General features: G+C 57.9%; 2 protein-coding genes across 8 annotated transcripts in view; one reads left to right on the top strand and one right to left on the bottom strand.

The window, feature by feature from the left end:
* The first annotated feature begins 141 nt into the window (after positions 1-141).
* PRPF40B (pre-mRNA processing factor 40 homolog B) lies at positions 142-13,548 on the top strand. Of its 5 annotated transcripts, none has more exons than XM_044914852.1 (24): positions 142-285; positions 595-660; positions 1,340-1,367; positions 1,597-1,622; positions 1,759-1,869; positions 2,149-2,269; positions 2,352-2,376; positions 2,583-2,783; positions 3,020-3,149; positions 3,262-3,296; positions 3,798-3,962; positions 4,064-4,172; positions 4,547-4,697; positions 5,434-5,567; positions 6,223-6,337; positions 6,488-6,579; positions 10,825-10,941; positions 11,178-11,315; positions 11,519-11,614; positions 11,852-11,938; positions 12,166-12,343; positions 12,606-12,667; positions 12,770-12,913; positions 13,014-13,548. In XM_044914852.1, the coding sequence occupies exons 1-24, from the start codon at positions 142-144 to the stop codon at positions 13,104-13,106; spliced, it is 2,568 nt and encodes an 855-aa protein (XP_044770787.1). In that variant the 3' UTR covers positions 13,107-13,548. The 5 variants fall into 5 exon arrangements, with proteins under 5 accessions (XP_044770787.1, XP_044770784.1, XP_044770782.1 ...); XM_044914849.1 differs by having other exon boundaries at positions 3,232-3,296; positions 10,846-10,941; XM_044914847.1 differs by having other exon boundaries at positions 3,232-3,296.
* A 282-nt stretch (positions 13,549-13,830) lies between these two features.
* FMNL3 (formin like 3) overlaps positions 13,831-27,126 on the bottom strand; it is a 51,692-nt gene continuing 38,396 nt past the window's right edge. For 2 of the 3 annotated variants that reach the window (XM_044914845.1, XM_044914846.1), the window contains 20 exons: positions 25,818-25,926; positions 25,568-25,644; positions 25,125-25,218; positions 23,752-23,826; positions 22,849-22,959; positions 22,397-22,546; positions 21,917-22,018; positions 20,649-20,928; positions 20,129-20,197; positions 19,912-20,036; positions 19,517-19,719; positions 18,520-18,754; positions 18,339-18,407; positions 18,155-18,235; positions 17,937-18,066; positions 17,120-17,280; positions 16,535-16,636; positions 16,103-16,195; positions 15,704-15,827; positions 13,831-14,744 (listed from right to left, as the gene is read on the bottom strand). In XM_044914845.1, the coding sequence (XP_044770780.1) occupies positions 14,656-14,744; positions 15,704-15,827; positions 16,103-16,195; positions 16,535-16,636; positions 17,120-17,280; positions 17,937-18,066; positions 18,155-18,235; positions 18,339-18,407; positions 18,520-18,754; positions 19,517-19,719; positions 19,912-20,036; positions 20,129-20,197; positions 20,649-20,928; positions 21,917-22,018; positions 22,397-22,546; positions 22,849-22,959; positions 23,752-23,826; positions 25,125-25,218; positions 25,568-25,644; positions 25,818-25,926 (2,479 nt within the window). In that variant the 3' untranslated portion in view covers positions 13,831-14,655. Of the gene's footprint in view, positions 14,745-15,455; positions 15,573-15,703; positions 15,828-16,102; positions 16,196-16,534; positions 16,637-17,119; positions 17,281-17,936; positions 18,067-18,154; positions 18,236-18,338; positions 18,408-18,519; positions 18,755-19,516; positions 19,720-19,911; positions 20,037-20,128; positions 20,198-20,648; positions 20,929-21,916; positions 22,019-22,396; positions 22,547-22,848; positions 22,960-23,751; positions 23,827-25,124; positions 25,219-25,567; positions 25,645-25,817; positions 25,927-27,126 lie in introns of all 3 variants that reach the window. The other variant, XM_021704791.2, reaches the window with a different exon arrangement.

The raw sequence follows: 27,126 nt of genomic DNA, 5'->3' as shown, positions 1-27,126 counted from the left end.
CGTGCTTCTCAAACTAAAGCCTTGGAATTGCCTCAGAGCCGGGGTGGAGGGTCGAGAAGGGTGGGAGACAAGTGGATATTCCCCGACAGGTCCAAGGCGGGGTCTTCTCTGCTCAGTGTCCCTTCCTTTCCTCACTTCCAGATGCCCCCTCCAGGAATCCCCCCGCCCTTTCCTCCGATGGGACTACCCCCCATGAGTCAGAGACCACCGGCCATCCCCCCGATGCCACCTGGCATCATGCCCCCAATGCTGCCACCAATGGGGGCGCCACCGCCACTCACGCAGGTAACCCTGTCTCCTGCACCAGCGCCTCAGGAAACCCCGGGAGCCCGGCTGGGGGTGGAGGTGAGAGTGGGCATCTGGAGCTCAGGCAGTAGAGAGAGAAGGGAGGGAGCTTTGGCTCGGCCCGTGTGGCTTTGTCTGCTGAATGACGGGAGAAAACTGGCTGGCTGGGCTGAGAGCCCAGGACCTGGGGATTGTCTGAGGGGGGACCCGTGTGAAGGCCACGGCCCCGGCCAGGAGCTCTCAGGAGCCTGCCTTGCCTGTGCCTGCCCTCACCTCCGTAGTTGTGTCTTGTCTCCTTTGTGTCCCTAGATACCGGGAATGGTACCGCCCATGCTGCCAGGGATGTTAATGCCAGCAGTGCCTGTCACCGCCGCGGTAAGCACTGGGGGCCGGCAGGAAGCAGCCGTGCCCTGCAGCCCTGTGGGTCCGACTCGGAGCACAGGGATCCGGCCTCCGCTCTTTCCCTCTTCTCATCCATCCGTCCCGGGCCTGGCCGCACTCCCCACACTCACGTCCTCCTCTCCGGCCACGTACTCTGCTCTTTTCGTTTCTCACTCCCCTCAAAGGCATGTTACTCTCTCGTTACTCCTTGCTGTGCCCAGCTCCCGTAAGGAACACACTCGTGGCTGACACGCTTCCCCTCACAGAGCTTGCACTGTGGACACTTGAATACAGGCCCTCCTCACATCTTCTTTGTTGCTGGCGGAAGCAGCAGCACCTGGGGATCTCACCGTACCTTCTTGTGCCATTGCTCAGTGTAGTAGAGTCTGGGTAGGACGTAGCAGTTGGCATCCACTCTGGAAGAGGGGCCTCGGAGGTTGACTCAACAAAATACTCTCACTTGAGGAAAACAAAGAACAGAGCTGCTATGCGGTTCCCCCTAGGATCCTACAGCCATGGCCCCAGAGGGTGGGGGATGCCTGTTAGGGAGCAGAGGTCCCTGGGAGCAGGACACATGGATCCTGGCCTGGCCTGCTTCTTCATCCCCCATGGCCTGGGTCCTGGGGGCCACTGGGCTTGGCCCCAACCCTTCCCCCTCCTCTTTCTTCGGCAGACGGCTCCGGGTGCGGACACAGCCAGCTGTGAGTCTTCTGGGGGTCTGCTCCCCCCAGGCTCGGAGGTTGGGGGGGTATAGGGGAGAGGGGACTGTGGACTAGAGCCCACCCTGGATCATGCCTGTTGGGATGCCAGGGAGCCTGGGATGTTGATGGGACCAGGGGATATTTATTGGGGATGGAGTAGGGGAGGAATAGGTGGGATAAGATGGGTGTCGGGGCAAGGACTTAATATTTCTCTTGGCTTCTTTTCTAGCTGCTGTGGCTGGGACAGGCCCTCCGGTGAGTTCTTCCAGCTCAGGGGTCTCTGGGTAGAAAAGCTGAAAGTTGGGGGGCTGATGGTTAAATCTTTGGGGTAAGGAGGAGAAGCTTTGGGGATGGGGCCTTGACCACCATTCTCTGCTCCCCCTCCCCCCAGAGGGCCCTGTGGAGTGAGCATGTGGCCCCTGATGGGCGCATCTACTACTACAATGCTGACGACAAGCAATCCGTGTGGGAGAAGCCCAGCGTGCTCAAGTCCAAGGCAGAGGTCCTGAGCAGGGCTTTCTGGCCCTTCCTTTCAGCTTCCCTGACCCTCCCAAGTCCTTGGCCTCCCGAGTCTTTAACCATACACACGGTTCCTCTGATCCCAAGATCCCTGACCATTCCACCAGCCTCCCTGGGATCTCAGAAAGTCTGCCTTCCCCCATGTTGAGCCAGGCCAGGTGGTAGCTAAAAACTCCCTACTCGCTGGATCCCCTTAGCTCCCCCGACTGTAGCGAGAGGGCATGCCCAGCCCCCTGATGTCCTCTGACCTGTCCTCTTGTAGTTGCTGCTGTCCCAGTGTCCCTGGAAAGAGTACAAGTCAGACACGGGCAAACCTTACTACTATAACAACCAGAGTAAGGAGTCTCGCTGGACCCGGCCCAAGGACCTGGATGACCTGGAGGGTGAGGAGGGGGTGAGCCTGGGCTGTGGTGCTGGGGGGTGGCCCTTGCCACCCTGTGACCATGTCGTGTTTTCCCCTTGCAGCTCTAGTCAAACAAGAGGCTGCAGGGTGAGTGACTTGCGCATCTACCCCCCTGTACTTGGGGCCGCCAGACGGGTGGGAGTGGACCCTCTCTCTGTGGTCCCTGCTCTGTGGAAGAGCCAGCTCTCAGTCTCGTTGTGGAGTGGCCCGCTTGGGCCCCAGTCCTTCGCAGGCCCCTGACTGGCCCTCTCTCTGCCGCACGCCTGGACCCCGCCCTCCTGGCCCGCCTGCAGGAAGCAGCCCCAGCCCCAGATACTGCAGCCGCAGCCACCTCAGCCCCAGCCTGAACCCCCGCCCGGGCCGCCTGGCCCCACCCCCATGCCCCTGGGCCTTCTAGAGCCTGAGCCAGGTGGGAGTGAAGATTGTGATACGTCCGAGGCTGCCCAGCCTGTGGAGCAGGGGTTTCTGCAGCAGCCGGAGGAGGGCCCCAGCAGGTGAGGGCTGCCCCCCTGAGGCATTCCCGAGGCTGGCTTCAAGCTCCCAGCCTGGTTCAACCCTTGACTTCTGCCAGGCCTCTTGGGAAGGGTGTGGAGATCTGGGCATGGCCTCTGCAGGGCAGAGAAGGGCTGCTTTGGGGAGCGAGGAGAGGGTGGCGTAGTCCTGGCCACATAGGGCACTGAAGGCTGTGGGGCCTGGGAGATGCTGTGGCTGAGTCCCCTTTGCCCCCCAGCGCTGCTGCACAGCGTCAGCCACCACAGCAGGAGGAAGAGGAATCAAAGCCAGAACCAGAGAGGTCTGGCCTCAGTTGGAGCAACCGGGAGAAGGCAAAGCAGGCCTTCAAGGAGCTGCTGAGGGACAAGGTGCAGGGGTGGGGTGCCCAGGGTAGGCCCGGAGGGGGCTGGAGGTGGGCAGGCCCCATGACCCCTGCCTGCTCCATTCTAGGCTGTCCCCTCCAATGCCTCGTGGGAACAGGCCATGAAGATGGTGGTCACCGACCCCCGTTACAGGTAGGCCTGGGCAGAGGGAGCCAGGCCCTCCAGACTGTGTTTGTGAGCAGCTGGGCCAAGGCCTCCCTGAGAAGCCCCAGCTCAACACTCAGGCCCCAACAGGGCCCAAGTCAGGAGAATGGTAGAAGGGCAAGGGAAAGAGAAGCTGGAGGGCCTCCAGGAGGTGGAGGGGAAAGGTATCTGACATGAGACATTCAATAAATGCTTGTTGAATTGAATTGATTCGAATTGAGTTAATTGGGGTGAGGGGGCTGGATAGGGTGGAGGCCTGAATGCACTTTGAGAGCCTCAGAGCAAAAGGGCTGTTAGTGTCTTGGAGCCCCGTCTTCCCCTCACTGCCTCCCGTCCCTCCCCTCATCCCAGAGACCCGTCTTGCCTCCCTGCAGCCTGCTGTGCCCATGCATGGACCCCTCACTCAGTTCTGTGTGCTGTGACCCTGCTTGGTGGGCTGTGCAGGGTGACTCCTCTATCCCCACCCCACTCCCACCCTCTCCACCCCAGTGCCTTGCCCAAACTGAGTGAGAAAAAGCAGGCATTCAATGCCTACAAGGCGCAGCGGGAGAAGGAGGAGAAGGAAGAGGCCCGGCTAAGGGCCAAGGAGGCCAAGCAGACCTTGCAGCATTTCCTGGAGCAGCACGAACGCATGACCTCTACCACCCGCTACCGGTCAGGGGGCCGGGCTGGGGTGGACTCTGGGAACCCTGAGAACACACGGGCCCAGGGTCTCTGTCCCCTGCCTGCCTACCCACGGCCCATATGCTCCACAGGCGGGCAGAACAGACCTTTGGGGAGCTGGAGGTGTGGGCTGTGGTCCCTGAGAGGGATCGAAAAGAGGTTTATGATGATGTTCTCTTCTTCCTGGCCAAGAAGGAGAAGGTAACAGTCACTGGCTGGATCCGTCAGCCTGTCTTACTTGAGGCTTTTCGTGTCTTTGCGTCCTTGTGGACCCCGGCCATTCATTTCTCCACTGCCCCAGGGTCTCAGCTCCTTCCTCGGAAGCTGGTGTGGCACTTGCACATCCCCCCACTTCTGCTTGGGACCTACAACATGGGTGTGGGAGGGCAGGAGGGCATCTGTGAGGGGTTGATCTGTAACCTGTGCTCCTTCCCCTTTCCGGGGATGAGGAAGTCTTGAGTCTGGCCCTCCTAGGGTTCCCTAGCTCCTTTGCTCAAATGCTCCTCTGCCCAGGCCCACTTGAGTAGCTCCGACCTGCCCTACCTCACCCTGACCCTGACACTGTGGCTCCCCAGGAACAGGCCAAGCAGCTCCGGCGCCGCAACATCCAGGCCCTGAAGAGCATCCTGGATGGGATGAGTAGTGTCAACTTCCAAACTACATGGTCCCAGGCTCAGCAGTACCTCATGGATAACCCCAGCTTTGCTCAGGACCACCAGCTGCAGAGTAAGCTTGGGTCTCCGCTCCTGCCTGTCCCTTCCCCTTTTCCTCACTGACCTGGGACCCCAGAGCCTGCCTCCCAGTGGTCTCCCGCACTTCCTGCCCTCCTGGATGTCCAGGGGTCCTCAGCATTCGCCCCGTCCCTGCATCTCTCCAGAGTCTGGAGATGCTGGAATGCTGGGACACCCCCTCCCTCCCTCTGGGGTCCGCTGTCGACCTGGACATTGTCTGTCCTTGGAGGAAGAGCTCTAGGATAGGCGTCAGAAGACCGGGAGAGGATGGTTTGTCCAACTCCTGTGAATATGGTCTTAAGCTGTCGTGGTGCTGTGGCCCTTAACTGGTCACATGTTGTTACGATGAGCTGTTGTTGGCCTGCACTCATTGGCAATACCAGAAAGAGACCTTTCTGAGCTGGCATCAAAGCCTGATTGATTCCCAGGTCCATAAAACCTAAGACCTCAGATCCCAAGATGGTTGGTTTCATGTGATTCCTTCCAGTAAGTGAATTCCCAAGAGCTGAATACATGCTGATTTTGCTCTCATACGTTAATGAACCCTCCTCCAGAACCACCGTTCCAGTCTCCTCTCCTACGGAGGTCCCTGCTCCTCTTGCCCCACCACCCTGGGTGGCCCGGCGCCTACTGAGGCAGCACCCTTGAACACGGGGGCGGGGGGAGGTTGCCGGGGTCGGTGAGGGTGTCCCACGGGTGCGGTGCCCGCTGAGCCTCCTCCCCGTGCTTAGACATGGACAAGGAAGATGCACTGATCTGCTTCGAGGAGCATATCCGAGCTTTGGAGAGGGAGGAGGAGGAGGAGCGGGAGCGGGCCCGCCTGCGGGAGCGGCGTCAGCAACGCAAGAACCGGGAGGCCTTCCAGGTATGTGTGCTGCCCACTGGATAGGCGCTCAGCTCCGGCCCGGCCCGTAACTGCCCATGCCCTGCCTCCTCGGCTAGGCCCGCTGTTCCGTCTCTGCCCGGTCCTGTGTGCCCCCTCCGCAAGGCCGCTCTTTCTGCTCCTGCTGTGTGCCCTCAACCTGGGGCCGTGCTCCTCTAGGGAGACCAGATGTATGCACCACGCAGAAACTGCCAGCAGAGAGCACCGTAAAGGCGCCGCCTGCAGCTTGGCCTGGTTCATTTCCCTTTGGTGGGCAGCCAGATGGGCAGCGCTAGCTTGTCCCACAGCTTGGAGGCGGCAGCGGTGGTGGTAGTGGTGGGGGCTCCCAGCTCTAACACTTCGGGAAGCTGAGAGCAAACCACGGGCAGGACATGCTGCAGACAAGTTTCTGTTGCCCTGCCTTCTAGCCCGGCTGCCCGTCATGTTTGAGTGTGTCCCTCTCTGTATTTACATTCTCTCTGTCTTCACTGCTCTCTGCCTCCCCATCTGTAGCTCTTCATCTCTGCCTCCTTTGCCTGCATTTCCTCAGTCTGGATTGTCCCGGCCTCTCCCTCCCATCCCCTCTCTTCCTCCCCAGTCTCTGGCTCTGCCTCTCTCTCTGGCTCACTCTCCCTATAACTGGCCTCTCCCTGCTCAGACCTTCCTGGACGAGCTGCACGAGACAGGGCAGCTGCACTCTATGTCCACCTGGATGGAGCTGTACCCAGCGGTCAGCACTGATGTCCGCTTTGCCAACATGCTGGGCCAGCCGGGTAAGGCAGCCAGGCTCCCCCTTTTCTGGCCTGGCTTCCTGCCCTGCCAGCCTCTCTGCACCCCCCACTCCCTCGTCCTGTCCTCGACCCCTCCCCCAGGCCTCGGGAAGCTGCCGCCCGCCAGGCCCCCCTCCCTCCCTCCCCCCGCAGGCTCCACCCCTCTGGACTTGTTCAAGTTCTATGTGGAGGAGTTGAAGGCACGATTCCATGATGAGAAGAAGATCATTAAGGACATCCTTAAGGTGAGGGAGGCCCAGGGTTGTGGATGAGTGCAGGGCACCTCTCTGGACAGGACTCCCTGATAAGTCCTGTATTGCAGGAGCAGCATAGCTCCGTTCAGCAGACATCTACTGTGATCCCTGACTGTGCGCTGGGGACACAGAAATAAGAAAGATGCAGTTTCTGTCCATAAGGAGCTCATGGCCTAGTAGGAAGATAAACACGACACCTATTCTACAGAGGGGCAAGTGCTGTTAGAGACGAGAATCGACAGAATTGATATTTGCGCTACGCCTTTAAGAACGAGTAGGTGGATGAGGCTGGCGGTCCTGGGCAGAGGGTATCAGAGGATCGGAGGCAAGGGAGTGGGAAGGGCCTGGCAGGCTTGAGGAGCAAGGGGCCCAGCTCATCAGAAGCCGGCAGCTCACAGATCTGTTCCTTCTGGCCTGTACAGTGTTTTAGAAACATTTCAACTTTGCTGCTAACATTTTAAAATTGGGAGATTATACAGAAAAACTTCTCTTAAAAATACAGATTATCTAGCAGCACTGGGCTGGTTTTGCAAGGCGTTCAGTGGCCTCAGACTGAGAGGCCACTGCTTTTTAGAAGGGGCATGCCATCCTTAACCTCCCGCTGCCGCCACCCCTCTGGCGTGGCAGCCATGCTGCGCACGCACCTTGCTTGTCTTACACTGGAGAGACTGTGTCCATCAAAGGGGGAAAAGGGATCGCTGCCCTAAGAGAGCCCTGTGTTTCAGAAGGAGGAAACAAAGAGGAAGCATATTTCTTGGTGGAAGTGAAGGACATGCAAAGGCGCTGGGGAGGTGGTACGTCCAGCAGTTAGGAGCAGCACTGTGGAGGCGGACTGCTTGGGCCACAAGTCCAGCTTACCGCTTACTAGTTGTGTGACCTCCAGGAGACTGTTGAACCTTTCTGAGCCTCAGTTTCCTCATCTGAAAAATGGGGGATTTTCCACCAATGTACACCTAATCACCAAGGGCAGTGACTTGGGACCTAGGGCGAGAAGGGTCTGAGAATAAATTAGGAATGTCCCACTGCGCACACAGCGTTTCTTTGAAGTCCTGTGTTTTGCTTTACAGATTCAGGTGTTGTAACTTCATACCATATTACTTCTCTGTTTAATATAAACGTAATGTTTTAAAAGTCCTTACCATTAGGTAAGATATGCCCTATTGTCCTGTGGCTTCCTGTTTCTCTGGAACCCGAAGCTCCAGTTGGGAAGGAGAGCCCTGGGTGTAAAATGCCTTGAATGCTAAAATAAGAAATTTGGGTTTTTATCTTGTAAGTAATGGGGAGCCAGGGAATGATATGGTCAGAGGATGTCTTGGAAGAGCCACGGGGTAAGAGTATAGAGTAGCACTTCCTAGACTGAGTGCTTGTGTCCTTAGGGATATGTGGTGGGAAGACGGTATTTGAAGCCTCGGGACAATGAAAAGTCACAGTGGCAAGTGATTCCAACAGATCTGGAGCTTGAGCCATCCTCTTCTGACTCACGCTCAGGCTCCCCCCTGCTATAGGGCCCTTTGGTAGGAAAGTCGGAGCAGTGCAGGACTCTGGAGTATGGGTTAGAGGTACGGGAGGTGAAAAGGGAGGCCAGTCGGGAGGTAGTCTAGGTGGGAAACGAGCTCAACAGAGGCAGCAGGGATAGCAGATGAGGGAGAGTTGGGCTCCAGCTCTGTTTTTCTGAGACCCCCACCCCCGGGTTTCCTCAGGGGTACCTTGGGACAAGAAAGGGGGGGAAGTTTATGCTTCTTCCTCCGTTTTTAAGTACAGCAGTTTTTCTTTTGTATATTGAGGTTCGAAATAAGATTTTTGTGAGAAAAAAAAAAGTTTCTGCTGTTCAAAAAAGAGAAGTTTAAAACCAGGAGGATGGAGTCACTCAGACGTTGAGTGGACAGATTTTTTGCATGTGAAATGGAGGGCAAGGAAGGAGTGAGTTGAAATTGGCAGAGGTGGGGCGGTGGTATCATTATTGAGGATTCGGTAGGAACAGGGCTGGAGAAAATAGGAATTCCATTTGGGGAATCAGTCTCAAAAGTAACCTGGGGCAGGGAGGAATAAAGCAAAAACCACATTTTAAATAGGGTATTTCTTGTAAAGTATAAATATCTAAATCTAGGAGAGCTACATTTTATTGGATGCTTACATTTTAGCCACAGTGTGTGGCTGGTCCTGCTGACAGGCCTGTAGGAGTCCCGTCCTCGCTGTGTCCTGTCTCTCCACATCTCCTGCGAAATGTGGGGAGACCTCTTTAGACAGCTCCCTCACCTCTTCCCCCTTTTGGGCTCCTGCCTACAGAAGGCTGATGAGCCCAGGAGTCCCTGTGGCCATCCACTAGCCTGGCAGACTGTGAGGGCACCTCTCACCCCATAGGATAATGCAAACAGCTTTGGACTTGGAAGAGCTGGAAGCCAGAAGATCTGGGCCTGGGAGATCCATGGGTGTGGGGAGAGGGGTGGCTCACAGGGAATGAATTCTCTTGGGGTCTGCTGAATTTGAAGTCTCTGTGAAACATCCAGTCTCTTAGGGGTCTGAAAATCAGGAGTGAGGTGTAGGGGCTGAGGTTGCTAGGGACTGTAGATTGAAAAGCCCAAGCGCTGTTCTCGGGAACAAGCACAGGCCAGAGAGGCACTAAAAGAGCTCAGAGAGACAAGAGGGCAGTTGTTGACAGGAGCAGCACACATACAAGGACCCGTCAAGTGAGGACCGAGCAGGGGCCCTTGGAGTTGTTTCTGAGGACATGAGCACTTTTCGGAAAGTAGTGTCTGTAAAGAGCGTAGAGTAGGTACAGCTCAGACCTTGGAGTCAGGTAACGGCTGTATAGTGGTTGAGATCTCTGCAAGGCATATAAAGGCTGAGCCTCAGTTTCCTCTTCTGTAGAATAAGCATAATTTATGTGCATGGTTGTGGGAAGGGCTGATATTTGCAAAGTGCCTGGCTTGTAGTAGGCTCACTAAATGTTTTCCTCTGTGCTGCATTTGAAGATTTTGAACCAGAGGGAAAACAGCACAGGTTATTAGCTTGAGGAAGGTGAGAGCAGGGTGGACAGGATGTTCCCGGTGAGGTGAGGTCTGAGCTTGATGGAAGCAACCAGTGGAGAGGTGGCATTGAAGCTTTCACTTCGCTGAGAGAGATTGGGATGTTTGAGAAGGCCTGGGGCGTGGGTTGAGGAAGTGTCTTGGAATAGACAAGAAGAGCATATTCTCCATATTGCCCACGTGAAAACTAATACAACGCTGTATGTTAACTAACCGGAATTACAGTAAGAACTTTAAAAAAAAACAACAAAAACCACGCTCTGCCATGGGCGGAAGGCCGCAGCAAGTTCGTGCTGTGTGGAGGGAGGAGAAGGGGACTGGGCCTGTGTCCCCACGGACTCAAACTCCAGCAGCGCCACTTCTCACCAGATCCACTTGGCCCCAGTGAGAGAACTCTCCTAAGCCTCTGCTTTACTGAGGTGTTGGGAGGCATAGATGAGCAGCTTGGAGCCTGGCTTCTCGATGAGAAGCTTCGGGGGTGGGGGCGTATTTTTAATAGTGTTCTGCAGTTACACACGTGATGGCCTCGAATTCCCCTGAGGACTGAGTGATCTGTGTGGGCTCTAGTGCTTCACACCGTGGGCTTTGGTGTTAGAGGGACCTGGGGTAGCGGTCTCAGTCAACCGCATCTTAGCTGTGAGACTGTGGGCAAGTGCTCTAGCTTCTCTAGACCTTGGTTTCTCCTTCCACATACAATTAGGAGGCCAGAACCTACGCTTAAATTTTGATACTGAGGATTGAAAGAGAGAAGGTGTGTGAAGCACTCAGCACAGTACCTGGCAGCCTAGTAAGCACCCAAGAAGTAAGCCAAAGGATGGGACCAGCAGATGTTGACAGAATGCAAGGAAGTTACTGAGCAGCAGGAGGGCCCAAGTGGGGCCCAGCCTTAAGCCAGGAACAAAGAATTAGTTGTGAGAAACTCAGGCATCCATCAGCAGATCCGGCATACGCACACACACACCCTGCTCCCCCTCCCCATGGGACCCAGTGCCCCCCTCCACTCCCTGCGACATCAAGACCAAGGGCAGGTGTGGGAGGCTTAGTGGTCAGATGGTGAGGTTTCAGAAGTGCACCTGAGTCCTGTGGGTCTCTTCTGGGGGCTGGGGGACTTCTAGAGCATCCTGTGGTCCGACCCTCTGCCTGCCCTGGAGGCCGGCTTCAGGCTTCGGGCCCGTGGTGGCCCCTGCTTCATGCGCCGCTGTGCCCACAGGACCGGGGCTTCTGCGTGGAGGTGAACACAGCCTTTGAGGACTTCGCCCACGTCATAAGCTTTGACAAGAGGGCGGCTGCGCTGGACGCAGGCAACATCAAGCTGACCTTCAATAGTGTGAGGGGCTGGGCGGGGCGGGGCTGTAGCCAGGGCTCCATTCTCGAGCTCGTCCCCGTGTCCTGTTCCGTTCCTTCTCACTGCCCCAGCGTGACTGCACCCGCCCCCCCCGCCCCCGTTTAGGGGGTGGCGGCAGGAGCCCAGACCCCAGCTTCCCACGTCCTGCAGTATGCCCGAGTGGGGCCTGGGCACCCACCCTCCTGGGTGACCCTGCTCCGCCCCCTTTCTGTCCTCAGCTGCTGGAGAAAGCAGAGGCGCGGGAGCGAGAGCGGGAGAAGGAGGAGGCGCGAAGGATGCGGCGCAGGGAAGCTGCCTTCCGAAGCATGCTGAGGCAGGCCGTGCCTGCCCTGGAGCTGGGCACTGCCTGGGAAGAGGTCAGGGCTGCAGCCTGGCACCAAACACCACCCCCTCGGGCCTGAGGGCAGCGGTGCTTCTCCAGCACTGGGGGCCCACCCCGGTCATAGCACAGCTCGCGGGCAGCTTCGGCTCCCTTCCTTCCTCTGCCCCAGCCCTGCGCTCCTGGCGGTGTCCACGCCTTGCCGGGGCTGGTCTGATCAGCAGTGCTCTCCCGTTCAAGGTCCGTGAGCGCTTTGTGTGCGACTCAGCCTTTGAGCAGATCACCCTGGAGTCGGAGCGGATCCGGCTCTTCCGGGAGTTCCTGCAGGTACTGGAGGTGAGGCAGAGCTTCCGATCCTCTGCATCTGTCCCGCGCTCATGAACGCCCAGTCCGGCTCAGCAGAGACCCCAGTGGCCTCCTACCCCTGGGGCTGTCCTTGCCCTGAGGTCTGACGGTGGCCGGGAGTGGCCTGAGGCCCTGGCTTGAGAGGAGGCAAAACCGGATTTTCGGGCGCAGGGTGCTTCCTGTGGCTAGCCCTGGTGCCTTCCTCACCCCTCCCTCTGCCTCTGCCAGACTGAATGCCAGCACCTCCACACCAAAGGCCGAAAACACGGCAGAAAGGGCAAGAAGCACCATCGAAAGCGTTCCCACTCGCCCTCAGTGAGTTGGTGGGCAGAAGGGCTGTGGGGGGCCGGGGCAGGGGGCTGGATTGTCTTAGGGAAATAGGAACCATTTTTCTTGTTTTTTCCCTGCATCGCCTCCCCTTGGAGCGAGATTTGAAAAGCCCTTTGGCCCTGGATCCTCCTCTCTGTCCCCAGTTCCCAGACTTGAGGGCTTCTGGAGCCCAGAGAACCTGTGCGCTGACATGTATCTGCTGATCTGCCCAGGGCTCTGAGTCGGAAGAAGAGGAGTTGCCCCCGCCGCCTCTCCGACCCCCCAAGCGGAGAAGGCGGAACCCCTCAGAGTCAGGCTCTGAGCCCTCTTCCTCCCTTGATTCGGTTGAAAGTGGGGGTGCTGCCCTTGGAGGACGGGGCTCCCCATCTTCTCGCCTTCTCCTTGGATCAGGTGAGTGGTTGGGAGTTGGAGCAGTTGACTCCCGACGAGAGGAGGCAGCGCCCTGAGGGTGGAGCTGCTCGGGAGGTCTGCACCCATCACAGTGGGAAGAACTTTCTGCCCGGCCGTGGCAGGAACTGGGAGAAGGAAGGAAAACTGCGCTGACAGAGACTTCCTCAGCTAGCTCCCTGTCTAAAGAACGAGGACTGTGGCAGAGAAAGGAATGAGCCCGCCCTCCTCCCATGGGATTTAACTGGGCATTTTCTATCTCCAGATCATGGCCTTCGGAAAGCCAAGAAACCAAAAAAGAAAACTAAGAAGAGAAGACACAAGTCGGTGCGTAGAGAGGGGGCTTCTACCCAGGGCCCTGCTATGTTGAGAGAGCCCTTCAGCCGCCTCCTGGGCTGTCCCTCACAGGCGGGCTCTGGGCTCTTACAGAACAGTCCTGAGAGCGAGACAGATCCTGAGGAGAAAGCCGGCAAGGAGAGTGATGAGAAAGAACCAGAACAGGACAAGGACAGGGAGCTCCGGCGGGCAGAACTCCCAAACCGCTCCCCAGGTTTTGGAATCAAGAAGGAGAAGGTGAGAGGCAGGCACCTGACCCGAGCGCAGTCGGCACCCTCCGCAGGCCTCCGTGGCCCTTGGGGGAAGCTGGGGCTGAGCTGTGCCTCCGCTCCACCAGACGGGCTGGGACACGTCGGAAAGTGAGCTGAGCGAGGGTGAGCTGGAAAGACGGCGGCGGACGCTCCTGCAGCAGCTGGATGACCACCAGTGACCCGACGAGCCGCTCTGCCTCGGGTCTGTGTGAGGCTGTGGATCCTAGGTCACCCTCACCATCTGCACTAGACTCCTTTCTCAGTCGGGTCCGTGTCCACTTTTCCTCAAGTAGCCCCGCCCCCAGCACCCCGCGGCTGGCACCTCCCCAGGTTGCTCGTGGTGTTCGAGGGTCCTCCACTCCCCAGGCAACTAGTGCAGTCCTTGCCCTCAGCCCCAGACCAGAGACCAGGATGCCACGTGGAGCGGGAGGTGCCAGTAGAGAAAATGTGAGAAGGGGCCTCTAGGGAGAATGACAGGTTGGGGATAGGCGGGGTCCTTCCCCTCTAGCACCAGTGCCTGCTCCAGCCTGCCTGGGCCCTCGGGCTCTACCACTCCTTCCTTCAGCCCCAGGACCCAGTGTATGTGTGTTTTGCTTTGTTTTGTTTTTGTTTTTTAAATAATATTTATAACATGACCCGTGGCTCTGGTATCTTCTCCGTATCCTGCTGGGGCACGCCGGGGGCTGGGCAGGGGCACGCGTGGCCAGCAGAGAGCACTACTGTCCCGTGGCAGGCCAGCCTCCCTTCGTGTGGTCGGAGCCCACCCAGCCCGGTTTGCCCTCCCCCAAGCAGACGGCAGCTCCATGTGGCCTCCTTTCTGTCTCCATGGTTCGGGTCAGGCTAAACGGCCACCCTAGTCCTCCCTGAAACCCTGGAAAGAGGAGACAGAGTCAGGCCTGGTGCTTCAAGCCTTTGTTGGGAGAGGGAAGGTCTGGGATTTATGTACACGAGAGAAGGGAGGTGGTACATGTACAGAAAGTAGGTTCCTGTATTCCCCTGCAGGGGCTGAGGAGAAACTGGCAGGAGACTGAGCAAATAGCTAAGACCGCCATGCCCCCCGTCTCCTGCTAAAAAACCCCTAGCCGTGGAAAGGAGGTGAGGGTGCTTTCTCTAGCGATCCAGGGAGAACCTCTACCCTCTGCCCACCCAACAACAGTCAGCCTAGAGTGGAAAGGGCCAAGGGCAGTAAGCGTGGCATCTCTCCTCTACCCTTATCACCAGGGCACAGCTGGGTGGGGACCAGGCTTAGGTGGGCCTTGCTCCTGGTAAAAGACGATCTGAGACTGGTAGGGTTCTGGGGCTCCCTGAGTCTGGATACTTCCAGACCACAGCTGATCATGGGCCTGCGAAAAGGAAGGGAGAAAAAAATAGAAGGGATAACTGCTTTCTCCGCTTGTCCCTCTGGCCTAGTGACAGAGGAGGCTGTGGGCCCCTGTATAGGCTAAAGCTAGAAATGACTTTTCCCAGCTCTGAGCTGACCCTTGGTGACCTTCCAGTCAGGAAATGAAGTTGAAGACCCTGGGGCCAAAGTGCAGTCCTGGAGGCACCAGGGAAGTGCCAGGCCCCAAAAGACCCAGTGCCCCACGTGGCGCCAGGCACGTACAGCTTTGAGACGCGGGTGGACACTGGGTCGAGAGCAGCATAGCCCTGCGCTGTGCCCTCGGCCAGTTCCAGGGCTCCAGGTGCACAGGTTGGAGAGTTGAAGTGCTTCTGCCTTCGGGGGGGGTCTTAGTGGGGGCCTGGAGCCCGAGGGGGGCTGTTGGGCGGTGCGGCACTCCTGGCTTGGTGGCAAATGACAACGGGCTGGCGATGGAGGCCTGTGGGGAAGACAGAGGCCCGTGAACACACAAGGAGGCTAGGCTGGGCCACCGTCTGTCGGAACAGCCCCTGAGGAGCAGCCCCACGGGCAGGGCCAAAGAAGAGCCAGTCGTGCGGCCGAGGAAGGAGAAGCTTTAAAAGAGGCTAGAGGGGATGGTCAGGGAGACTGCTGGGGCTCTGCATTTTCAGAGGACCAGGTGGGGGTGACGAGAGGCCACTGGGCAGTGGCAGAGACAAAGTAGACTCAGCAATAGCCAGAAGCTGGGGAGAGATCCCAGGTAGACTGAAAATCAGGAAACCGGTCAAGGGACATCTGATGCGCCTGGGCAGAAGCTACTGCCAGAGCTCTTTAAGGGGGGGCGGGGTGTGAGGGGACAAGTCACAAAGGATACCTGGGCCCAGGAACGGAGCCTCAGCCTCAGCAATGAGAGTTGGTGGCCGGGTCCTGCCTGCTCTGGAAACTCCCTACCCCTGGGTCTTAGTAGAAGCCAGGACAGCATTAGTGGGAGATACCACTTCCCTGGAGGCGCATGCAAGGGGCTAAGGCGTGCTTCTCCGAGCACGGGGCATGCAAGTGGAGAAGTATGCGCCCCTATCACCGTGAGGCTGCCAGAGGATGGTTCCAAGTCATGCAGGGGAGGAGGTGCCTGCGGGCCCAGCAGGAGTCCTGGGAGGTGGGCATGCAGAGGGGCAGCTGTGGTGCCCAGTACCTGTCAAGAGCCCCGGCCTTGGGGGTTAACAGTTTGACTCATCATGGTGGGCTGCATCGCAGAAGAAGCGGGAGCCCCGCTTGGCAGTACGGGCCGTGAAAGGGACACTCTTCAACACTGTGGCCCAGGAAAGAGACACAGTGGTCAGGCCTCGTGGGGATGGGGTGCAAGGAGGGCCCAAAGGCGCAGGGTTGGAGTTCGGGAGCTGGGCCTAGCGGCCAGGCCCAAAGGAGGGACAAGGACCCCACCTGTAATGATGTCCTCAATGGTACCATCCTTCCCTTCGTAAACAGGCCGATGCTCCTTGGCCTGGCGCCTCCTCAACTCTGCAATTAGCTCCTGCTGTTGCCACTTGTTCCGCTGAGATGGGGTCTAGGGCCGAGCATTGGAGGGAAAGGGAGTCATCACTAGCCTACCATGGGGCTGGTTCCTGCCCGAAGATGCAGTCTGAGGACGCCCTTAATTGTACATAGCAGCCCACCCCTGATCATTGCCTAGGAATCCCCTCCCAAAGCCCCTCTCCCCATCCCTTTGGACTCCAGCCTCAGACCCTCTGGGTGGTCTCTGGGCTCCAGTTTCCCGTCTCTCGAGTTCTCTCTCCACCCCTTCATCCTCTCCTCCAGGCCCCAGCTCTTGGTCCCACCCACCTTGGCATCCAGTTTCTTGGCTTCCTGAGCCAGCTGCTTCTCCCGCATTACCTCCTCCTGCTTCTTTCTAGCTTCGTTCTCTTGTTCTGCTTCCTAAGAACCATGGCGGGGGGTGTGGGGCAGTGAGGCTCACACAGGCTGTGAGGGGAGGGGCTGACACCGAGGGTGGAGAATGGGTGGTAGTGGGACCAGCAACCCCAGGTGGCCACCCTCTGGAGGGGCACTTCCTGCCCTGAACAATGACAGGAAGGGCCTGGGCCCCCACCCTGCCCACCAGTTCACAGCTGAGAGGCCTGTGGCCAGCTTCCATTGCTCCCTCCCAGGCCTCCGAGGAGGAGACAGAAAAGGCCCAGACTTGGAGCCCAGCCCTCCCTCTCCCTACCAGTTTTCTCTCAGCCAGACTCCTTTTTCAAAAGCCTCTCTTCCGCTCACCTTGTAAGAACGAATGAATCGGACAAATACTGGGAAGAATACAGACGGGGGTGTGGTCTTGGGACTCTCGCCGAAGTAGCGCACGACTGCATTATAGGCCTCCTGGGGAAGGGGTGGACAGAAGGGCTCGGTCTGGCAGAGAAGCACAAGCCTGGCTCTCCAGCAGGGCTTGGGGCCAAAGGAGGAAAACCAGCAGCCCCCAGCCCCTGTGGGATGCAAAAGAACCTGCGGCTCCCAACGCTCCTTAGGGTATGTCCCCAGGGGCGGCTGCTGGCCACCCCCAAAGCCCCCTCTCCCCCACATCCAGCCAGCCAACCACGCGGTAAAGGTTCTTCGGTCCAGGGGTGCCTGGGTGGCACAGTCAGTTAAGCTCTGATCATGATGTCAGGGTCGTGATCTCAGGGTCTACTTCAGTCTCTCTCTCCCCCTCTCCCTCTGCCCCTCCTCCCTGCATGTGCTTGCTCTCTCTCTCTCTCACATAAATAAATCTTAAAGTCCTCTGGCCTAAGAACCAGAACAAAGCCCATCTAACGGGACACAGCGCCTTGGCCCTGGCCGGCCCCGGCTGCCGGCACCCTTGGCCACCTCAGCCGTCCTGGCGTCGCGCTGCAGCTTGTCCAGCCCGCCTTCGCTGGTGCTGAGGAAGTTCCGAAGGACGCTGTTGTCGTGTATGCTGCATTCCCGCCGAATCAGCTCCATGCCCCGGCCCAGCTCCTTCACGTCTAGCAGCACGTTCTCCAGGGACACTGTGGTCACCAGAGCCTGGGCTGAGGCCTGCTCAGTGGCCGACATGCCCCCCTCCCGGTCCGGGGCCACACAGAACTTGGCCCTCCCCGTCAGCAGGGGCTCCCTCAGGTTCTCATGCCCCTGCTTCCTGAGCCGTCGGTGGACACAGAGAAGGACACACGCAGCCAACGGGGCCCTCGCAGAGGTAAGGAAAAGGAATGGGGGCTGTGAGCTCATGACCCCAAAGTGCAAGGCGGCACAGGAAGGCAAACCAGAGAGACTGCTGGGCTCCAAAATGGAGCCGCCTCAGGCCTGGGGCAGAAATGTCAGCTGCCTTATGTCTGTGGGGGCTTCATGGTTTTCCTAGGCCCTTCACAGGCATCACAGAGACGCAGAGTCTCCAGGGCCGCCCAGGGAGTTGGGAGTGAAGAGCCACTGGTGCTCACTGCCTGCTTCCACGGCACCCCGGCGGGAAGGGCTGGGCCAGGCAGGCGCCTGCAGGAAGGCTCCCCCTGGGGGCGCCCCTACCCATGGCCCCAGTGGAAAGCTTTGAAGTGGCCAGAAAGGAGATAACAAAAGCCAGAAACCAAGGGACCCAAGTGTTCCCTCTCCCAAGCTTCCTGGGATTATCCCAGGCTACACATGAGGGCAGGCTCGCCCGGCCACGCTCCCTCACCTGCCGCGGCCTTCTCCACGAAGTGTAGCTCATGCCAGAAGTTGGCCAGGTCTGGGTATTTCTCCTTCACCGTCAAGGCGATGAAATGCAGCAAGGTCATCTTCCTGTCAGTGGACTTGGTGTCCAGCAGCTGGAGGGGGGGGCACGGGGTGGTGAGAGAGGGCCAGACGCCATGGCTCCTCAGGCTTCCCGGCCCCAGGTGGCCCCCACCGTCTTACCAGATCCAGGCTCTGGAGCTTGAAGCCGTACACAGCTCCTCGCTTGCTGCTGTTCATATAGTTCCCCAGTGCAAGTATGATCTGTCCAAAAGATGCACAGGAGGAGGTTAGGCCAGGCCCCGCGGGCTCCTTCCTCCACCCAGGCCCGGGCCCACGGGCGCGGGCCTCCGCAACCTCTCCCCACCTCCAACATCTGCTTCAGCTTCTGTGAGGACTTGACAGAGGCAGACGCTGCAATGATGGCATTGAGTTGCTGGAAGGCAAGAGGAAGAGCTGCGTCAGCCCAGGCCGGGATGGGGAGAAGTTGGCCCAACGGGGCCGGCAGGGGCGGGGAGCAGCAGGTGGGGGACGGGCGGGGGCTGTACCGGCGTGAGCATCTGCAGGTTGTCCTGGAAGTTGCCCAGGAAGGCCATGCCAGCCATGCGCTGGGTCAGCCGCTCCACCTTGCTGAAGAGCAGCATGAAGCGGTCCTCGGCCGCCAGCTCGTCCAGGGGCTGCCGCTCCCGCTCGTACTGCCGCAGCAGCTTCACCTCGGCCTCCGTGGGCAGGAAGCGCATCAGGCACTCCACGAAGTCCACGGGCAGCGTCTGGAGGTCAAACCTGCGTAGGAGGAAGGAGCCAGCTCAGGTCTTGCATGTGCCCGGGATCCATCCCCCCTTTATTCTCCAGCTCCTAGAAGGCCTGAGGGTGGGGTCTGTGAGCAGGACGCAGCCAGAGGCAGAGGGCCCATCGCCTCATCCGTCACAGCGTGAGCAACAATCCTAGGGGAACATTCCATGGCCTGTTTTAAAACCCTTCAGTGTCTTCCCTCTACCCCCAGGGAGAAATCTTAATACCTGAACATGGTTTATGAGGCTCAGCCTGCAGGACTTCTGCCCACCTGTGTTTACCCTGTCTCTTCGACTGTCCTACACTGAAGTCTGAGTTGATTTTCAGTACCTAGGGCATCATGCTTCTCCCTCCAGGCACTGAAATGGACTTCATACACTTCCTCAGGTCAGGTTGCAGGTGAGACCTCACCTCCTCCCGGCAGCCTTCCCTGATCCCCAAGCTCAGCTACCTGTCCTGCTCTGTTCCCCCAAAGCTGCCTATACCTCCACCACCTTGGTGGTTATCACCCAGTGCTACTGGACTGTTCCCCCGAGACTGGCAGCAACGTGAGTGAAGGTTTGGGCTGAATCCCCCGCACCCCCCACAGTCCCTGGCACACAGCACAGATGCATTAAGTTCTGGCCAAACCAGGGGATGACTGAGGGGTGTGAGATGGCTCTGTTGATGCCCTGGAATCCAGGAAGGCCAGGATCCTAGGTGAACTGGGTTGCCAACTGACTGGGACCAGGGCAAGGTCAGTGGGAGCCTCACGTGTGGATGGCCCTGCAGATCTCCTCGGCAGAGCGGCCAGCCTTGCGTAGGGTGATGGCTAGGTTCTTGGCACGATTGGCTTCCAACAGGGTCACCTTGCTGGCGGCCTTTTGCGCTGTCTTGTTCTTAGAGCAGATGAGGTCAAGGGCAGGGCCCTGGGCTTTCGTCTTGAACAGTTCTTCAAATTTGTCCAGGTCTAGGTCCTGGCAGGGGTTGGCGAGAAGGGAAAATGCGGTGGCCTATCCCACTAGAAGACCCCTGGCAGCACGCCCAGCATCTGTTCAGCTCTGGCACGTGGATGCCTGGGTCTGAGGGTGTTTCCAAGGCCAGGAGATCTGGCTAAAAGCATGGTCTCGTCCCCAGCCCTCTACCCCACCCCTAAGGGCTCCTGCTACCTCCAAGATCTTCTCATCGTCAAGTTCACTGAAGACAGTGCCACTGATCTGGTTGGGTTTCAGTGCTGTCCAGTTGAAGACAGGCAGCCGGAACTTGGTCTTAATAGGTTTCTTGATGCGAATGGCTAAATTTGGAAGGAAGATCGGTGAGGCGCTGGGGCTAAGGACACTCTCCCTACGTCCCACTAGCCCTGCCCAGAGCCCTGGGGGGACTCACCTGACAGGCCTACTGTCAACACCACAGAGGGAGCAGCGCCAGGGAGAGGTGGGGCTGGGGGACACTTGTCTGGGGGAAAAGAAATGCCACGGTGACCCAGGGCCCAAAAGACTCTCCAGAGAGCCTTCCCCGATGCCACCCCACCTGTCCACAAAGTCTCTTGGGGAAAGAGGATGTGTGAACTCCCTGCCCCTCTGGTTCCCAGGGGTCCTAGCTCTGGTGGGGCAGGTCTCGTTGGCCTCTGGCCCACTGTCTCCTGCTCTGGTCTAAGCCCTCTCCATGGCCATCCTCAGAGGAATCAGGAGCGGCACCTTTATGATCCTGAGAACAGACCCCTGTCTGCCCTGAGATAGCCCCTTCCCCAGTAAGCTGAGCCTCCCTCAGATTCTCGCCCTCCCTCAAGCCTTTCCCACCCGACTTCACATCCTTCCGCCCACATCCCTGCCTTCTCCCTGAGAGAGGCACTGCTGCCTGGGGTTTTGGTGTGGCCCTGAGATGGGGCTCCCATGGTCCTCCTCACCTGGTAACGGGGGTGGGGGCGGGGGCAGGGGAGGAGCTGGCGGCGGGGGCAGAGGCAGGGCCTCCTCGGGCGGCGCGGCTGGAGCCAGGAGGTCCAGATCGGAGGGCAGCATGGCCTCACTCAGCTCTGCGGGGCCTATCCGGGCCAGGGCCTCGCTGCCCGCGGACTCCAGGCCCCGCGCCCCAGGCTCCCAGTGGCATTGGCGCTGGAAGGCCTCCTCCTTCTCCTTAATGAGCCGCCGCAGGGTGTGCACCTGGTGGCTCGTGTTCTCGTAAGTCTCCTATCGGGGAGACAGTGCCAGTAGGCAACGGGGAAGGGGAAGGCACAGCCCTTGTTGGCCCTGAGAGTGACACTTCCTGCCCCAGGCTTCTCAGCTGGGGTCTCTGGGAGGGTGCGCAGGGGCAGAGAGCAGCAGGAACGCAGGTGGGGGCCAGGGAGGCTGGACTGCACAGAACGGCACCCTCCAGTGTGCTTCCTCTCGGACCCAGACTTAGACTCACTGGTTCCTCAAGGCCCAGGCCGGAGGCTGCTCCTGGGCACGGCTCCCGGGCCTGCCTCCAGCCTGCCCTCAGCCCTCCGGGCCTCGACTGCTCCCACTGTGTTTGGCCTCGTATAATCACTCCGTTGGCAGCCCCCCTGTGGACAAGACCCTGCCCTAGCCATCTCTGTATCCTCCATACTCCCTAGAACAGCACTTCAGACCCTCAGCAGGGGCCTGACAGATGTATATCAAGCCCCTGGTCTCCTGACTTAGGATACCTGGTGGATAGTCCCTGAGCTACTCAGCCTGCCCATTACGCAGGGGAGGGAAAAGCAATAGGAGGGGCCGGTAGGAGGGGGCCTGGACTCTGGAGGTGCCTGCGGGCGCCCCACCTGCTCCTACCCTCCTCTGTGTGTGTCCGGCCCACTCGATTCAGTTTCCCTCTCCCAACTAAAAGACGGGGTGAAGTCATCAGCCCACCCTCCTCTGAGTCCCTCAAGTGTGAACCAAGATCTGGATTTTCAAAGACTTGACATGACTCAAGAAATAAAAGCCAAATTAAAAAAACTATGATTTTCAGATGCATTTCTTATAATAGGATGGAGCTGACTGTATGAAAAAGCAAAGAGATAAAAAATAAATTGATAAGAGATAGAAAGAAAGAAAGAAAGAAAGAAAGAAAGAAAAAGAAAGAAAAGAAAAGAAAGAAAGAAAAAGGGAAGGCCAGCTCCCCAGGCCCTGACGCCCAGCACCAGTCAGGGCCTCCCTTCCCCAGATTACTTGGTACCTTGACGCTCTCTAGTTCCTTCTCCCGCTGCAGCAGCTGCTTCTCTAGCTCTGCCACACGCATCATGTTCTCATTCTCTAGGTCCAGAAGCTTCTCCGTGAGCTGCAGGATAGGAAGAGCAGGACTGGCGCTGGCCCTAAAGCCTGGGCACTTTGCACAGCCTGAACCTCCACCAGGACCTGGACCCAACCCCCGCACCCAGGCCTCCAAAGGCCGTGGAGCCCCGTGGCTTCCCTGCATCACTCCCGTGGGCCCAGGTCTGAGACCCTGTGAAACAGACCACACCTGACTCTCTCAAGCCTGCGGCCACCTCACACCCAGTCCTGGAGATCAGTGTGTGTCCTAATCTGTGGATGACCCAGGGCCTCGGCCAGAGCGTGCCGGGTTCTGCAGCTTCCCTGGCCTCAATCTGGAACTGAGACGGCCCCGTCCTCTCCCCACCCCCAGCGGTAGTTCTGGCAGCAAAAAAGGACTACCTACGTGGGACACATGCTCCTCCAGCTCCTCCACCTTCTCCAGGGCCACATTCTTGGTCTCCGCGTCCTCCAACAAGCCTCCCACATCAAACACATTGTCCAGGTATGCCTGGATCTGCACCTGCAGCTTCTCGCTCTCTGTGTGCCTTGACTTCTGGGAAGAGCAGACACGGTAGTAATTGGGGAGCCTCCTGAGAGAGATGTGGTCCTCATCATCTCCATGACCCCTTCCTAGAGCGTAAGACTTCCTTCTAAAGCCATGCAGTCTCATCCAGTGGAGCTGCCGATTTAGAGAGCGCCCCCTGCAGGAGGGCCTAAGACCCCGGCCGCAGAAGACAGGAAGGGTTCCAAGAGCATCCACGACTAGGCTCTTGTACAAGAAGAACCCTTCGTGATATGACTAAGCTGGTCCTTTGCCCCTAAGCTCCTCACCTGCGAAGACTCGAGCCAGCTCACCTGCAAGAACTCCTCCAGCCCCAGCTTGGTGAACTCATACTGCAGGTGGACCCGGAAGTTCATGTCCTCTACTGAGTGCACCACGATGTTGATAAACTGCATGCAGGCCACCTGGGGAGAAGCCGCTCAGAGGGTCAGAGGCAGGGAGGGCCAGGAAAGACCGCAGAGCCAGGGTGTTAGAACCGGTATCATTGTGGGGGTAATCAAAGGAGTAAATAAAAAAAGTGAGTCTTTCTGAGAACAATAAAAGTATTTTAACTTAAAAAATATCAAACTTAAGGGGCGCCTGGGTGGCTCAGTCATTAAGCGTCTGCCTTCGGCTCAGGTCATGATCCCAGGGTCCTGGGATTGAGCCCCGCATCGGGCTCCCTGCTCCACAGGAAGCCTGCTTCTCCCTCTCCCACTCCCCCTGCTTGTGTTCCCTCTCTCGCTGTGTCTCTCTCCGTCAAATAAATAAATAAAATCTTTAAAAAAAAAAATCAAACTTAAGATTCAGTGTACGGAGACAAGTAAATTACATGAGAAATAGACGGAAATGAAGATACAACTGAGTTTGCCTTCGCACACCAGCAGGTGTTTCTTGAGACCACACTACGTAACTAAAGACTGAAGGCTGAAGGGAAGAGAAGCTAGAGGAAAAGCTTGGGCAAAGCGAAGCAGCTTGAAAGGATCCCAATCAGGGGCAGTAAGGCCACAAAAAGGGGGAAAGGAGGTGGACCCAAGACACAAAATTGTCATTGTCCTGAAGTTTCTAAAAGCTCTCTGGGGTAGGTGAGTGCACAAGAAGCACTTACTGAGTAGAGAGAATCATTCCAGGTTCTGGACAGAATATCAAGATATGCTGTTGGCCTGGGCCTATTCTCGAGGAGCATGGGACCCCGCTGGGCATGCCCAGTTCCTCACCATGAAGTCGATGTTGCTGTCCTCATTCCGGAAATACTCCATCAGCTTCTCAAAGCGGTGTAGTTCCTTGCATACCTGAACAAGCAAACTTTCTCAGTGAGAAACTCTATCCCATGCAGAACCTAAGCCCTTGAGCCCCGCTCCCAGGAACATCAAGACAAAGGGACTGGTTCAGACTAAGCTTAAGCATGACTCTTTCTATGCAAGGAACCATTTGCGACATATAAAAGAAACCCTGTTAGTTTAACAAGCTCTCCAAGTAGAAGAAAGCCTGGGACCTGCCATTACCTTGGGTTACTGGTCTCCCAGTAAAGCCTAGGCCATTAGTCTGGGCTTTAGGTGCCTCTGGGGGTAGGCCAAGGAGAAACACAGTTGCTCAGTTATTGAAGGAAGGAAGGAGGAAGGAGGAAGTTTGGAGGCCATGGCTGAGGTCCTAGTGGGGACACAGGAGAGAGGCCAGGGTGCAGGAAAGTCCCTGTGCTGAGAGGGGTCTAGAGACTCCATTGAGCCTCTGCCTTCAAGGAGGAAGAGCCATTTCCTGGCTTGAACAATGGACGCTAGGGAAGAGGTCCAAAGAGGAGGAAGGGGTGGGCCCAGCAGCTGCGACTGGATATCGAGGAATCCTATGTTCAAGCAGATGAAAGTTTCAGAGCCAGGCCCAGAGGCTGGGGAAATTCCAAGTAGGAGCTTCCTCTCCCCTCACCAATAACAGCCAACAACCCAGGAGGATCCCTGCTTGCCTTCTCCTCCCACCGCAAACACGTCTGCCTTGGGTTCTACCAGTGGGTTCTCTGCCTCAGAGCCACCTGGGGGGCCTATTAAAGCACAGGTACTCAGCCCCCCAGGAGTAAGTTTAACAAGATCCTCAGGCATTCTGATGCATGGCCAGGTTAGAGCCATCGGACTGCAGCCCTCAAGTGAGGGTCTCTTGGGGCGCCTGGGTGGCTCAGTCGTTAAGCGTCTACCTTCAGCTCAGGTCATGATCCCAGGGCCCTGGGATCGAGCCCTGCATCAGGCTCCCTGCTCCGCGGGAAGCCTGCTTCTCCCTCTCCCACTCCCCCTGCTTGTGTTCCCTCTCTCGCTGTGTCTCTCTCTGTCAAATAAATAAATAAAATCTTAAAAAAAAAAGTGAGGACCTCTTTAGCTGGCCGTTCAGGATCTGTCTTGCCATAAGATCTGGTAAGGCGGAAGTTCTGGTTTTGGTGTTAAGAAAAAAAAAAGTAGAGGGGGCAGGCTTCTTAGTTAAGCACAGGATGTTAAAATCATCACTGGGATGTGTGAGATCACAGGAAAGGGTGCTTACCTACCTGGCTCCCCACCTCCTCACCAAACACACACACACACACACATACACACACACGTAGGAGACTGACCTCTTTGAAATTGTCAAAGGCAGCAAGAATGATTTCATGACCTCCCCGCACCAAACACACAGCTGCCAAGAGCTCCAAGACAAGGGCTTTGGTCCTAAGGGGTGAAGAAAAAAGATTAACCCCTTAGCTCCCCACCCTGGCCACCACACAGTTCCCCTCCACAACCAGGCGAGTCCTTTCAGAGTGGAGACAGCCTCACAAGTGAGGGGAGTGGGTTTTGGAAAGAAAGCAGGGGTAGGAAGGCTTGCCCCCTCACTGAGCTGGGCAGACCAGAGGGAAGCCAGGGACACTCCTCCTCCAGCGGAAGGAGCAGAACCAAGGTGCTGGCCTAGGCCGCCGGTCCCTGAGGCCAGGCAGGCGGGACTTGTTGTCAGGGTCAAGTGGAGCTCAGATCTCCAGAGCCCTGGGCACAGTGGGGAGGAGAGGGGAGGGAAGGAACTCACCTTGGATTCTTGTTGTTGAGACTGAGTGCAATCTCATTGACGGCGTGGGGGTGGGACATGACCAGGTTGAAGCCGTACTGTAACAAGGAAGGAAGACCTTGATGGTGGGAGGGCAGCTCCCTGCTGGATCTCCTTGACTATCAGCCTGTCAGCAAACTCGCCTTTTACAAGCTGGTGCCCTTCCAGCTCTTCTAGTTTGGCAGATGAGGCAGGACAGGCAGAGCATCCGTGGCCAGTGCTGCCCCCTTACCTGATAGTTCATGATGGCTCTGAGGCAAAGGATACAGACATGGACATCATCCTTCTGGCTCACCAGGCGGGAGTTCTTCAGGGCCCTGCGCCCAGGGAGAGTGCTGTACCTGAGGGAGAGGGGGCTGCTGGTGAAGGATCCAGGAGCGCTCCCCATCACCCGGACAGCAGGTCGCACCTCCGCAGCAGGACAGGGGGACAGGGGACCTTGAACCGACAGCCTCGAGAGTGGTGGGGGAGGTGGGGGCAGGGTGCTCAGCAGTTTTCACCTCTCTGCCACAGGCCTTTGTGAGTAACTACCCGGGATCCCAGCTTTATAATCAGGGCCCAAACCATCCTGAGCCCAGGGGCCCTCCAAAATACAACGGCAGGCGTGCAGGCCTTTCTAGTCCTCAAGATGGATCCAGGGAGACGTTCATCTGAGCCTGTCCTCCTCCTCCTTCCAGTCGCTGCATCTTCCACAAATTCCCTGGGGCCGGAGCATCTTGGCTCCCATCCCACTTCTACATCCCAGAAAGGGCAGAGCAGACCCCAAAGGCAATAGCAGGGCCAGGGTCTACATCTGGCTTGGCCCCCAGTGATGTTTCATGAAAGAAAGAGGAAGCACAAATGGTGTCCGCTCATGCATGAATGACTAGAATGAGGAGCAGGGTCAGAGGGACAAAAGGAGGCCAGGAGAAAAGCATGGCCACAAGAGGAACACAGACCACAGAAAGGGCCACAGGGCCCAAAGGAGAGCCTCCCTGGGTAGGAGGGGGGGCTCTGAAAGTCATCTGGTCTATCCACCTGCCTCCGGGCAGGACGGCTCCTAAAATACTGCAAAAAAAAAAAAGAACACAAGGCAGGCTTGGAGAGAAAAGGAAGAAGGGAAGGGAAGGCGAGTTGCGGGCAGGTTTGAGGGGAGCTGGTCTCGGAGCAGCTGATGGGGCAGAATGCAGAGCCAGAGGGAAACAGACTTGAGGGCAGGAGCTCATCACCCCGTGAAGACGAGGGAGCTGGATGAGGGCCGGCCCCACCCAAGAGGCCGGCAGGAGTGGCAGAATGAAAAAGAGGAATGGGGAGGGGGAGGCCCTAGAGGGGAGTGTGGAGAGGGGAGAACTGGAACCCCAGATGGGGTGGGCTCAGCCGAGGGCGATGTACTTACCCAGGACAGATTGCTGGGCAGAGTCAAGGAGACAGAGAGGACAGACCAGAGACAGACTGGCAGGCAGAGGGCAAGAGAGCTGAGCCTGGAAGCAAGAGTGGGGGGAGGAGCAATGAGCACTCACCCCCTGGCACCCAAGACCTGGACTGGGGGGCTAGGGTGGGAG

This window comes from Neomonachus schauinslandi, chromosome 5, assembly GCF_002201575.2.
Source record: "Neomonachus schauinslandi chromosome 5, ASM220157v2, whole genome shotgun sequence".
Classification (NCBI taxonomy): domain Eukaryota; kingdom Metazoa; phylum Chordata; class Mammalia; order Carnivora; family Phocidae; genus Neomonachus; species Neomonachus schauinslandi.
Note: the sequence above shows the minus strand (reverse complement) of the source record. Positions and strands in the feature narration are given on the sequence as shown.

Excerpts from the sequence above, each read along its gene's own strand:
- PRPF40B (XM_044914847.1), top strand. The coding sequence starts at position 142 with ATGCCCCCTCCAGGAATCCCCCCGCCCTTTCCTCCGATGGGACTACCC. Across the intron at positions 661-1,339 it reads CAGTGCCTGTCACCGCCGCG|ACGGCTCCGGGTGCGGACAC; the intron begins GTAAGCACTGGG and ends TTTCTTCGGCAG. Across the intron at positions 11,615-11,851 it reads AGTTCCTGCAGGTACTGGAG|ACTGAATGCCAGCACCTCCA; the intron begins GTGAGGCAGAGC and ends TGCCTCTGCCAG.